Source organism: Rhinoderma darwinii, chromosome 1 (assembly GCF_050947455.1).
Source record: "Rhinoderma darwinii isolate aRhiDar2 chromosome 1, aRhiDar2.hap1, whole genome shotgun sequence".
Lineage (NCBI taxonomy): Eukaryota > Metazoa > Chordata > Amphibia > Anura > Rhinodermatidae > Rhinoderma > Rhinoderma darwinii.
The window spans coordinates 527213534-527227694 of NC_134687.1; the positions used below are offsets into that span (position 1 = coordinate 527213534).

The 14161-nt window shown below is 40.1% G+C and overlaps 1 protein-coding gene across 16 annotated transcripts in view; it reads right to left on the bottom strand.

Moving 5' to 3' along the window:
* The window catches only part of PPIP5K2 (diphosphoinositol pentakisphosphate kinase 2), a 133107-nt gene that overhangs the window by 27716 nt on the left and 91230 nt on the right, over positions 1-14161 (bottom strand). For 10 of the 16 annotated variants that reach the window (XM_075836884.1, XM_075836877.1, XM_075836825.1 and 7 more), the window contains 4 exons: positions 7847-7954; positions 5529-5645; positions 2163-2336; positions 1-3 (listed from right to left, as the gene is read on the bottom strand). The exon at positions 1-3 is cut by the window's left edge and continues 171 nt beyond it. In XM_075836884.1, coding sequence (XP_075692999.1) covers positions 1-3; positions 2163-2336; positions 5529-5645; positions 7847-7954 — 402 coding nt within the window. The remainder of the gene's footprint in view (positions 4-2162; positions 2337-5528; positions 5646-7846; positions 7955-14161) is intronic. The other 6 variants (XM_075836869.1, XM_075836912.1, XM_075836897.1 and 3 more) reach the window with 2 other exon arrangements.

Here is a 14161-nt window from a genome sequence, read left to right on the forward strand (position 1 = left end):
TTCCTAGAAGTGAGAAAGGGGGCAAAAACAAAGCAAAGCATGCAAAGTTAGAGACAAAGCAAAATGATCAGGGGGAAAAAAAAGACAGACATTCTTATTTGTAGTCCAGAGAACAACTATACATAACCTTTAATGTGTGGCATAATAGTGGCAAAACGCTATTACTGGATTTTGTGTTCACACTGAGTTTTTTGCAGGAGGAAAATTCCTCCTGCAAAAACTGCTCCAGTAGGTTTTTGCACAGTGGTTTAACAAAAACTCGTCAAAACACTCGTCGAGGTTTTTCTTTCCTCTTTCTGACTCATTGAAATGGGATTTTGGAGGTGGAAACCGCCTCAAGATGGGTCATGTTGCTTCTTTTTACCACGACGAGTTTTTTTTAGGCTATGTTCACACGGGGTCTTTTGCCGAGTTTTTTGACGCGGAAACCGCGTCGCAAAACTCGGCAGAAACGGCCCGAGAACGCCTCCCATTGATTTCAATGGGAGGCGTCGGCGTCTTTTTCCCGCGAGCAGTAAAACTGCCTCGCGGGAAAAAGAAGCGACATGCCCTATCTTCGGGCGCTTCCGCCTCCGACCTCCCATTGACTTCAATGGGAGGCAGGAGAAAGCGTATATCTCGCTGTTTTATGCCCGCGGCGCTCAATGGCCGCGGGCGAAAAACGGCGCGATAATTGCTGTTCACACGGACTATTTTGGGGGAGGAATATCTGCCTCAAAATTCCGTTTGGAACTTTGAGGCAGATATTCCTCCCCCAAAATACTCCGTGTGAACATAGCCTTACTCGTGGTAAAAAAACTCGTCTGCCTCCCATTGAAATCAATGGGAGGCATTATCGGGCGGTTTTTGAGGAGTTTTTTGGCGAGGTTTCTGCCCCAAAAAAACTCGTCAAAAAACTCTGTGTGAACAGGGCCTTTAGACATTGCCTCCTGTCTGTATTAGATGCCTTTATTGAGTTGGCGGGGGGGGGGGGGGGGGGATTAATTGTAGTTATTCAAAACACTATATAAGTACAACTAATAGAAATGAGTAAATCCACGTGACCCTAGAATCAGTTAGGGACTGAAGTTTCCAGCGCAGGAAGAGTTAGCAGTATCAATCAGATAAGGGGGGTGAATCACAAACACACTTGTTGCGGCATCTAGGCCCAAGAGCTTTTTTGGATCTACTGCTTCCATATACACATCACCTGCTTCTTGTTGTGCCATATAAATGGGATACATTTTGAAAGAACAGCTAATTTGTCACAAAAGTATTTTGTATTTCAGGCCTAACTCCCCAATATTCCACTCCCACAAGTTCACTCTCATAGGTGTCAAGGAAGCGGAGATGACTGGAGCGGTTTGGTGAGGTTCTAACACTGAGGAGCGTTTCAGCTGCCCAAGTGCCTATCTTTGACATGATGGAAACACTGTGGTCATGTGAATATATGATACCTTGTAATATGCAGTATTGTGGGGAAGCTGCAGCGGGATATCTCCCTCAATGTCTATATGCTGGGAGATGGGCAGGAGGGGGTGTCATTTTACAGTATCTCTCAGAGCCTGTGTTTGTGAAACAACTGCATGAGGGTGTTAGAGAGACCACACAGCACACCTCTGATACGATAGTGACTTTGTTTTGTAACAATTGGTACACTTTAAGCATTATATGCAAAAAAGTATACACTGTATATAGATTGTTTTTTTATTTAAACTGGCCGAACATTTTGTTTCCTCTGTCATAGGAAGGCAAAGAGACAGATATAGCAGCTCTGCAGGGTAAGGGCTCATGAAACAGCTACACATGTACCAGCTTTCTGGACCTCAGAGCGTGAGATGGGAGAATGACATATTCTGGTCAACTGTAGTCACACTTGAGACCCCTTTCAAATGTGACAAGTGTCTTTTGTAGCTATCAAACAAGCTCTTGAGAAAAACAGGTGTATAAGAGACACACCGTCTTGCTATAAAACAGCAGTGTGATTGGGATATGCAGCTTCTAATACTATTCCAAATGGAACTACAACAAGATAACATTGTCCAATAAACACTATGGGATATATGGCTTGTAAGCAAGCCACGTTAAAGACAGCACTAACCAAGATAACATCTGAGGAAAGTTTATGAAAAAGGAAAGTAAATCTCAAATACCATGACAAAACAGCAGATCAAGACACTTACCTCTACGGAGCCTATCTTTCTGGAACGAGGTAAGGGAGACTTTCTGTGAATGTGAATAGGGTCAGACACCATAGGTTTAAACATCACCAAGGCTCGATCAGGCTCATCCTTTCTGCACGCACCAGACTCTTCATCGCTGTCATTGCTATGTACCGGCTTCTTCGAACTTTCACTCTAAATAAAACAACCCAAAAAAAGCCATATGTACTTACCACTCAGTTTGTCCTCCTGTCTCAGTAGTAAAAAAAGAAATAAAAAAATCTGCTGTATAGAGCTTCGAGAAAGCATTAGAGAGAAATTTTATATATATAATATATATATTTTTCTTTCATATACATACATACATACACACACACTAGTCCTTCTCAATGAACTAGAAGATCAAAAAGTGAAATTTATTTCAGTAATTCAATTCAAAAAGTGAAACTCATGTATTATAAGGATTCATTACACACAGAGTGATCTATTTCCAGCATTTTTCTCTTTTAATATTGATGATTATGGTAACAGTTAATGAAAAACCAAAATTTAGTCTCAGAAAATTAGAATATTATATAAGCCCAATTTCAAAAATGATTTTTAATACCGGAATGTAGGCCTACTGAAAAGTATGTACAGTATCTGCCCTCAATACTTGGTCGGGGCTCCTTTTGCATGAATTACTACATCAATGCGGCGTGGCATGGGGGCGATCAGCCTGTGGCACTGCTGAGGGGTTATGGAAGCCCAGGTTGCTTTGATAGCGGCCTTCAGCTCGTCTGCATTGTTGGGTCTGGTGTCTCATCTTCCTCTTGACAACACCCCATAGATTCTCTAAAGGGTTTAGGTCAGGTGAGTTTGCTGGCTAATCAAGCGCAGTGATACGGTGGTTATTAAACCAGGTATTGGTACTTTAGGCAGTGTGGGCAGGTGCCAAGTCCTGCTGGAAAATGAAATCAGCATCTCCATAAAGCTTGTCAGCAGAGAGAAGCATGAAGTGCTCTAAAATTTCCTGGTAGACGGCTGCGCTGACTCTGGACTTGATATAACACAGTGGACCAACACCAGCAGATGACATGGCTCCCCAAACCATCACTGACTATGGAAACTTCACACTGGACCGCAAGCAACTTGGATTGATGCCTCTCCACTCTTCCTGCAGACTTTGGGACCTGGATTTCCAAATGAAATGCAAAATTTACTTTAATCTGAAAACAGGACCTTGGACCACTGAGCCTTTTAAAGGCTTAGGAAACCTTTGCAGGTGTTTTGTGTTGATTAGCTGATTAGAGTGATTAGAGTCTACAATCTTCAACTTTTACCCAATATTCTAATTTTTTTAGACTAAATATTGCATTTTCATTAACGGTTAGCCATAATCATCAACATTAAAAAAAAATAATAATCTGTAAATAGATCACTCTGTGTGTAATAAATTTATAGAATATATGAGTTTCACTTTGCAAATTGAATTGCTGAAATATATATATATCTCTCTCTATATATATATATATATATATATATATATATATATCTCTCTCTCTCTCTCTCTATATATATCTCTCTATATATATATATATCTCTCTCTCGATATATATATATATCTCTCTCTCTCTATATATATCTCTCTCTCTCTATATATATATATATATATATATATATATATATATCTCTCGATATATATATATCTCTCTCTCTCTATATATATATATATCTCTATAGCGCTCTCTCTAGAGATAGAGTCACTCACTCTCTCCCTGCTTATGCCCATATACCTATACAGTCTTACCTTGTGGCCGCTTCAGTTGTACAATATACGGAGTAGTTTTATATCTCTAAACACCAATTCCAAACATGGCCGTGACTGCTTCTTATGCACTCATTGCGCATGGGCTGAATGACACATATTACTTACTCCCTTCTCTCCCTATGGCATCGCTGGCACATTCTTCCAGTGTGGCCGCTATAAACCTTCCGATTTGCACTGCGCATGCGCGGTGCAAATTCACTTAACTTTCAATCCTTCAAATGTTGGATGGTACGGTTTGTATCATCCACTATACCGGAGTTTGCCTTATTGACCAATGTTGAACGGCTTGTCACGGATGCCCTATTTATACCTCCACATGTACTTGTGAATACATGCTTGAGAAAGGCTCTAGGACATTGAGCCGAAACGTTGCATTTGGGCTAATAAAGTTCTTTCTTTTCTAAACACCAACTACTGGATGTGCTCACTATTTGGTGTCTCTTTGCAAGTTTGGGGATGATAGTCAAATCCCTGGGATCTGCACCGAATTACTGTGACCAGTGCTGCTAGACCTTGGATTGTTTATTACCTATATATCTATCTCAATAGATATATATATATATATCTATATAAGCAAATCAATAAATAAATAAATACAAATGGTTCAGATTGTGCCTATTGCGCATGTCAGTGACTACAAAGACTTCTGCGATTACCCTTAATCACATATGACTGCTGCGGAAGTCACGTCTCGACACAACACATCATCACTCAAGGAGCGGGTGTACAGAGAACAGCTGGGGGATCAGGAGAGGTAAGAATAGTGTTTTGTTTCCTTTTAAAAAAAAACTTTGAAAAATGTGTGTTTTTTTTTTTTTCTGGATTAGCAGATTTCGCTGCAGATTCCCTTCGGATCCGCAGCGAAATCCACAACACAAGGACTTGCTTTCAGATTTTTGCTTCCCCCATTAAAGTCAATGGGAAAAATTTCACAATGCTATTTCCGCAGCAGAAATTGACATGCTGTGGACTTAAAAATCTGCGCCTTAGGTTAATTTCGGCACTGAAAACGTTCCTATTACAACAGTGAACTTTCAGAAATTACCGCAGGACATTGGCGATGGGGAGTTGCAACCAGCGAGCACTGTAACGTCAAGCACGGATAATGGGACAAAGAAGTTCAGAGTGTTACTTGATCATTGTAATGTATAAGACAGTGTCAAGCTGAAATTTTGGTCCATCAAAAGTGTGTGATCCTTGAAATGCGAAAATTTACATTGTAGATGTCACCCTGTCTATGTAACAGTAGGATGCGTAAAGGACTATCAAGGGAGCCTTGGTTAGCAGGGTATGTGCTACTATATGTAAAGAAGTCCCTATAGAATAACATTACAGAGGCACAGAGGTTATAATGGAAAGTGGTCAATATGTCAGACCATCAGGTCTTCATTATGCAATCAGAATCTAGCAGATTTAGTCACTTTCAAATGTCAATCTCAGTTTGCAAAAGAATCCTGTGGACAGGGGTAAAATTCTACTATACAGTATATAAAACTGCATCCTTACACTGTAAAGTGATATAATATTAATGAAGAGAAACAGAATTCCTCAAGCTGTTGAAATAAAGTCCAGCAAACCTCTCGTGATGCTGGCCTGTATCCAAATCCAGAAGGTAAATTTTTATCCTCTTCACATCCTTTAGCACCTGGACTGAAATGAAGCTCAACATGAAATCTGTCCTCCGATGATAAGTCCTGTACATGAAGTTCAGAACAAAATGGTAAAGAACTGTTGCTTTACTAGTCGGTTTCATTTTGATTAATATGCCCACACACACATGACAGACCTGGGGGCCTTCTTATGCCATGGCAACCCGTCAGCACCCAGAGATCGAGTCCCCTTCCCTCTAACTACTTAGATGCCGGGCTTGCTATTGACCACAGCATCTGAAGCGTTAAAGGGCCGGGATTAGAATTCGCTCTCCGATCCTGGCAGTTGCAGCAGTGGGTCAGCTATAATAGAGCACAGCTCCTGTGCCCGCACTATCCTGTGCTACACGTTTACAGCGCTTTGTATTAACTACATAGCGCTAGAACAGTAAAATTTACAGCCCGGCACCAAGGGGTTAAAAAGTGCCCCCAAACTTATGCAACTGTATGCCTATGGCAGTCTCAACAACACATTTATGGGATTCTACCAGTAACTGAAATCTGTAGAGCATAAAGACAATTGCTAAATCCTATTAGGAGCAGTAGGTTACATTTAGGATTTATATAAACGGCAGGTATTTGTAACATATGGTCTATGCGAAAATAAGACTTCAAGGTTATAAAAGTACTGGAACAATATAGGGCCGTTTTGCTGCATTTTTTCATGTATATTTTTTGCAGTGGAAAAATCATAGTGAGGCTAGATTCACACGAACATGACAGATTTAACTGTGTAGAAAACGTGCGTAAATCTGTCCGTGTGCGTTGTGTTATTGCATCAGTGTGCTTTGCGAGTGGCATGTGTTTTTCACACACTCGCAAAGCACTTTTTTTTTTTTAAATAGAATTAACGCGCAAATTACGCACAGCACACGGATGTGCATCAGTGTGCTGTCCGTTGTTTTCACGCACCCATTGACTTCAATGGGCACGTAGGTGCGTAAAAACGCAACAATGTAGGACATGCATGAAGTTTCAAGCGATGGACTCTCGCTGCATGAAAACTTACATGTGTGAACGGGCCCATTGAAATCAATTGGTCCGCTTGCTGTGAGTGATTTCCATGCACAGCACACAGACGAGTTTTACGCTAGTCTGAATAAGGCCTAACGGATACACAAATGTTACATTTTCATTCTGCCTACAGCGCAATTTTTTTTAAATAGGTTTGCTGTCTTTTCCTAAATACACATCGTGTCCTACTTGTAGGCTTTTTAAGAGTTTTTCTTCAAAAAATATTGCATTAAGAAAAAAAATTCAGCATTGAAAACCGTTAAAATTGCCATATGTTTCTTTTTCATTCAGTCCTTCTTTGAATGCAGTCATTATTTTTGCCATTACTACCTCTTGAGGTAGGGTATACTCTAACTGTAAAGAACCCTTTCCTATATGAATGATGGAAGTCCCTTTCCTCTACATGTAACTGATGTACCATAGTCGGTTGTACAGTTCCTGCAGCGACATTGTTCTTTGTATTGATATTCTATAATACTTATATCCTCTTCCTCTCAGGACTTTGTGGTACTCCACTGCTAACTTTGTGATTTACAGTTAAACCTTTGTCTTCTGTCACAAACTTTTGGGTGACTTTTTAAGAATGAGCGGTTATAGGTGTGTACATGAGGAATAACACTATTTCTAGGCATTACTTGACTTATATTCTGCATTTTTTAAAGCAGTTTTCGCCTCTGTATGTTCCATTTCTAATTATGTTTTCCCTGAGCTATTGGGTGGAGCCTAAATGCTATGCCATCTCCCATACAAATCACACAAAGAAGAGAACATCCAACTCCCCAATATTGTAGAACACCATAAGAAGCTGGGGCAGCAGCAATACGGAAAATATTATACAGCAGTAGTGACCAGTGTAGCTGTGAATCCAGCACTTGGGTGAGATAGAACACCTACTATAAGGTCTCGTGTCTCTCTCTCACTCTGCACCCTCCCCTCTCCATATACTTCTATGGGCAGCTATAAGCTGATCCCTCAGTGAGATGATAGTCTGTCTCTTCTTTAGGAGACTGAAAAAGCAGTAAAAGTTTGAGTGAGTGAACAATTAGGAAGGGGCAGGAGGAAAGAAGCATGATGAGTATGGAAAGAGGAATATTCCTCTAATAAGATATATTTTACAAAAGTTTCATATATTAGTTTGTATTATTGGTTTATGCAAAGTTTGTTCAGAAGTTAGTGATCATTTAACGGTTTACTGGAGTATAATGGATTCTAAATATTTTCATATAAGTCACCTGGTTTGGGTCTTCATATAGCATAATCACAATCTGAGTCATGTAGTTCAGTTCATTTACAAAGTTTAAGTAGTCCATTGCCCTTTTCCACTGTTCATCCTTTGACTCCTGTAACACAGAACACCATTAGCATAGCATCCATAAACACAAAATCCTCCCTTTAAAATATTAATATTATTGCATATACTTAAAGTTACAAAGAACTACCCAAGACTTACAGCTGGTATAACTTTAACTACATATTGTTTCGTTTTGGTATAAGAAACAGGCTCCAGATTTTGTGGCAATTTTTTTTCATAATATACGTTCCCTGTTTTTCTAAAACACAGCTTCAATTCCCCTCTTTTCTTATACACAGCCATAGAGTTAAAGGCAGGTTTTTAGCCTCCCAAACTGATAACACGGCCTAGCGAATACTAGTGTAAAGCAGGAGAAACACACCACTGTTGATAATCTTCGTCCTTGCATCAGGTTAAAAAAAAAAAGTTTTGCAATACCTTGGGCAACAACCGCGAATGCAAAATTATGCACCCTTTAGAATTTGGTAAACGTGTGCAGAGACGACCAGGTGGCCTCCTTACAAAACTGAAGCAGAAGCCTGATGGGCCACAGCCCAGGAAGCATCAACCGCACTAGTGGAATGGGCCGTAATCCGGAATGGGGGTTCCTTTTCCTTGACCCGATAGACCTCGCAACTATTCAACCGCAGCCTTTGAGCGATTCTAGCCTTCGAGGCCGCCAAACTCTCGGACCCTCCGGAACCACAAACATGGAGTTGGACTTGCAGTTAGTGGAAGTATGCGAGAGGTAGACCTGCAAGGCGTGGATAACATCCGAATTGTGAAGACAGCATTCCTTAGTATGCACTGCTGTATGAGCAGGACGGCAAAACGAGTACCGCCTTATCTTGGTGGAGAGTTAAATATGGCAGACGACATGACAGGGCTGACAGCTCAGAAACCCTTTAGGGTGGAGGTCACCGCCACAAGGAACACCAATTTCAAGTGAGCAGACACATCGAAATTTCTTGAAGAGTTTCAAACAGAACCAACTGCATTGCAGAGAGAATAAAAGTGAGATCCAAAGAGGGAATCGGGGGTTTAAAGGGGGCACCGCGTTAGCGACCCCCTGTAAGGAAGTCCAGACATCGGATTAGTACGCCAGAGGTCTGTTAAAGAGAATGGACAACACAGATAAATGCCCTTTAAAAGGAGCTAAGTACAAGACCACGATCCAACCAAGAGGAACACTAGCAGCCTGGGAAAGGAGAAAACCAATCCTCACACCATTGAAAATATAGGTTTTCCAAGTGCGTGCCGAAGGTGGTTTCCAAGCCTTCAGCATGGTATGGATCACCTGCTGCAAAAAGCCTTGTGCCTTTAGCACTTTGTTTAACGGCGTGACTGTTGAAACCAGAGACTGTAAATTCAGGTGGAAGATAGGCCCCTGAGAGAGCGCATCGTCCCTGAGAGGTAGGCACCAGGAAACGTCAGCCAGTAGAGCCAACAGGTCACCATACCAACAAAGACGCGGCCAGTCCGAGGCGATGAGGATGAATGGAATCCAAAAGAGTCTTGATCATCCTGCGGAGCTTCGGGAAAAAAAAAAAAAGACAGCATCCACCACTCACGCCTAGGGATCCTGAGGCTGGGAAATGAAGTGGGTACGCTGTACATCTGAGCAATTTATCGAAAAAAAACAAAACTGAAATTCAGCGCAGATAACCAAGGTAATCTTCGTTTTCTTTTATTTTCCAGTTTCAACAGTTGAATCCTATAGTAGAGCAGGAGAACATCAGTTCCCTGCTCTACTATTCACTGTATAGCGATGGCTGCTCACGGCTCAGCGCACAGGTCCAATGACGTCACTGCCTCACGCCTTCCATAGACTGGCATTTCAGGCAGCTTACTGGTCCACAGAGTCCTCAATGCCTGCCCCATTTATTTCTTGTATAGCCTCAATGCCCGCCCCAATGGTATATACACAGATGATGGGGTTATATACAGGGACGATAAGGGTTATATACAGGAATGATGGGGGTCCCTGTATACTACTCCTGTATACTACTCCCATCATCCCTGTATATAACCCCCATCATTCCTGTATATTACCCCATCATCCCTGTATAAAGGGATGATGGGGGTTATATACAGAAATTATGAAGGTAATATACAGGGATGATGAAGGTAATATACAGAGACGATGAAGGTAATATATAGAGATGATGAAGGTAATATACAGAGATGAAGGTAATATACAGGGATGATGGTTATATACAGGGACACCCATCGCCCCTGTATATACCAGCCTGTCATCATCCCTGTATATAACCCTCATCATCCCTGTATATACCTGCCATCTTCCCTGAATATAACCGCCATCATCCTTATATATACCAGTGGAGCGGGCACTGTCCTCTCTCCGTGGCACGTGGGCATTGAGCGTAAACCAGAAGTAAATGGGGTGGGCGTTAAGGACACCGTGGACCAATAGGACGCCTGAAACGCCGGAAGTCCACCAGAACCTGAAAATATGCGCTGAGCCCACAGACCGGAAAAGCAGAGTGATCTCCTCCACTTGTCGCTGGAACAGGGTTAGGGGAGTATGTATTTTATTAGGCACTATTATGGCATTTTACTGTGTGGGGGCAGCTATAGGGACATGTAAATGAAAAACAGGAAAGGGGAAGGAGGGAAAGTGTGGTTCAGTGAAAAATTCCATAGAAATAAAAAAAACTTTTATTAGTAAATCTATGATGATTAAAAAGACCAATGTAAGGATATGGTAACAAGTGCAGATGTCCCCTAACTCTGCACTAAAGACATAATAAAGTAAAATTGTGAAGTGAATACTTTAAAAATTTGAAATAAACAAAATATATGATACCTGCTATATACTATATAATGGATCCCTAAAATACCTCAATAAGACATGAATGCAAAGAGTTCTTGGTCACTATTGAATAGTGGGTATCAGATGAAAGAGGCTTATAGATGTTAACATTGTGTATGTGCCATCTATACACGTCAAATGGACCACATAAACTAAGGGTTACAGTAACCCCTTCTATGCCACAATTGAGGTATAGGCTGTCTGTGTGCGCCTACTAATGATCAAGCAAGCCATTGGCACTAAGCTAAACATGTTTTTATTGTAAAGTATGGCCCTCTGAGTACTATCATATGAGTGGAGTTTCTCCACCGGGCTGTACAATTGTAACTCTGATCTCAGTTACGTCTGAGTCGTAAAAATTCTCCCTTAGAGATTGTGCTTATTGTATTCTTAGAATGTGCACTGTCAGCGGCAATCAAACTGTTAGTGGAAGTTACTTTCCTAAACAGATCTCTGTGAATATCCCCCTTGGTGTCCGTGTATATTTGGACATCTAAACAGAGGATCGACTGGCGATCAAAAGCAAGGGTCAGCTTAACCCTTTCCCGACCTATGACAAAAATGAACGTCTGGTATTAGTTCCCGCAGCAGGACGTTAATTTTCGTCACTATTTCAAACTGTCACTCTGTGTATACACAGAGCGACAAAACCGCGCTGCCAGCTGTCCCTGACAGCTGACACAAGTCTTGCCAGTCAGCGGACCATCGCCGCTGCTTTCGGCAATTAACCCCTTAAATGCGGCGACCGATTGCGATCACCGCATTTAATGGGTTTGAAGCATATTGGCAGCCCCCGCAAAGTGATTGTGGGGGCTGCTGATGCTTGTTGTGGCAATCGGAGGCCAGACAATGACCTCCGGGTTGCCATGTACGGAAGCCTAGGAGGAGCAGCGGGGACAAACGGGCAGGTACAGCGATCGCGCTGTTACAGAAGCCTGTAAATAACAATATACTGCAATACATTCTTATTGCAGTGTATTATACCAGCGATCCAATGATCGCTGGATCAAGTCCCCTAAGGGGACTAATAAATGTGTGGAAGAATTAAGTTATTAGTAGCGAGAATTTTTTTTTTTTTTTAAAGTTCAAAAAAAATAATAATAACTTTTCCCATTTTTCTTCTAAAGTAATGTAAAAAAAATTAACAAAATTGGTATCGCTACGTCCGTAAAAGTCCGAACTATTACAGCATACCATTATTTAATTCCCACAGTGTACACGTAAAAAAATGTAATAATGTAAACCGCCAAAATGACTTAGCTCTCCCAAAAAAAATTACGGTGATACAACTTTTTAATCCCTTTTTATGTACCAAAAAAATGGTGCCAATAAAAACTACAGCTCGTGCAGCAAAAAGAAAACCTCCCACCGCTGAATTAACCGAAAAATAAAAAAAAGTTACGGCTCTCAGAATGTGGTGAAACAAAACAAATTTATTTTAACCAATAGATTTTTCTTTGTAAAAGTAGTAAAATATAAAAAAAACTATATCAATTTGGTATCACCGTAATTGTTATGAGCCGCAGAATAAAGTAAAGTTTTCGTTTTATCGCACGGCGAAAGCTGTAAAGACGAAACCCTCAAAAAATGGAATCAGATTTTTTGCCAAATTCAGCCCGCAAAGCATTTTTTTTCAGTTTCCCAGTACATTTTATGGTAATTTACTGATGGAAAAATAAAAAAGTTATGGCTCTTGGAAGGCGGGGAGTGAAAAATGAAAATAAGAAAGCAAAAAATGTATCAGTCCTGAAAGGGTTAATTAATTTCTAATGAAAAAAAAAACGTATGACCACATGTGGGGTATTTCCATACTCGGGAGAAATTGATTTATAAAAAAATGGTTGTTTTTTCTCCTTTATCCCTTGTGAAAATGCAAAATTTTAGTGGAAAAAACATTCATAATCATTTTCGTGGCCCAATTCTAATAAATTCTGCAAAAGAACCCGTGGGGTCTAAATGCTCACTATACCCCTTGAAAATTCCTGGAGGGTTTTTCCAAAATGGGGTCACTTTTAGGGGGTTTCCACGGTATTGGTCCCTTCCAGTGCAATGCAAATGCAACATGGCACCGAAAACCAATCCAGCAAAATCCGTGCTCCAAAATTCAAATGGCGCTCCTTCCCTTCTGAGCCCTGCCTTGGGTCCGATCAGCAGTTTATTACCACATATTGCCGTAATCAGGAGAAATGTTGCGGTTCTTTTTTTTTCCTTTATTCCTTGTAAAAATTAAAAAGGTCTCAGAAAAATAGTAGATTTTCATTTTCACAGACTAATTCCAATATATTTAGCGAAAAACCTGTGTGGTCAAAATGCTAACTTTACCCATAGATAAATTCATTGAGAGCTGTAGTTTCCAAAATGGGGTCACTTTTGGGGTGTTTCCACTGTTTTGGCACCACAAGACCTCTTCAAACCTGACAAAGTGCCTAAAATATATTCTAAAAAAAAGGGGGCCCAAAATCCACTAGGTGCTCCTTTGCTTTCGAGGCCTGTGTATCAGTCCAGTAGAACACTAGGGCCACATGTGGGATATTTTAAAAAAAAAAAAAATGCAGAATCTGGGGAATAAAATATTGAGTTGCATTTCTCGGGTAAAACCTTCTGTGGTACAAAGAAAAATGTATTAGAAATGAATTTCGGCAAAAAAAAATGAATTTGTAAATTTCACCTCTACTTTGCTTTAATTCCTATGAAACGCCTAAAAGGTCAAAACACTTTGTGAATGCTGATTTGAATACCTTGAGGGGTGCAATTTTCAAAATGGGGTGATTTATGGGGACTTTCTAATATATAAGGCCCTCAAAGCCACTTCAGAACTGAACTGCCCCCTGTAAAAATAGCCTTTTGGAATTTTCTTTAAAATATAAGAAATTGCTGCTAAAGTTCTAAGCCTTGCAACGTCCTAGAAAAATAAAAGGACGTTCAAAAAACTATGCAAACAAAGTAGACATATGGGAAATGTTAACTAGTTAATATTTTGTGTGGTATTACTATCTGATTTACAAACAGATACGTTTAAATTTAGAAAAATGCTAATTTTTGCAAATTTTCTCTAAATTTTGTTGTTTTTCAGAAATAATTACCGAATTTATCGACCAAATTTTTTCATTAACAAAGTACAACAGGTCACAAGAAAACAATCTCAGAATCGCTTGGATAGGTAAAAGTATTCCGAAGTTATTACCACATAAAGTAACATGTCAGATTTGAAAAAAATCAGCTGTGTCCTTAAAGGGAATGTGTTGCCAGAAAAACATGTTTTTTTTTTTTTAATTAAACATTTAGTGTGTGGGTGATTAAACATTGTTCAAATTTTTTTTATTTTTTTCACGAGTCAGGAAATATTATAAATTAATTCTAATTTATAATATTTCCCATTTCTGGTCACTAGATGGAGCTATTCCCAAAATTGCAGCATTGCAA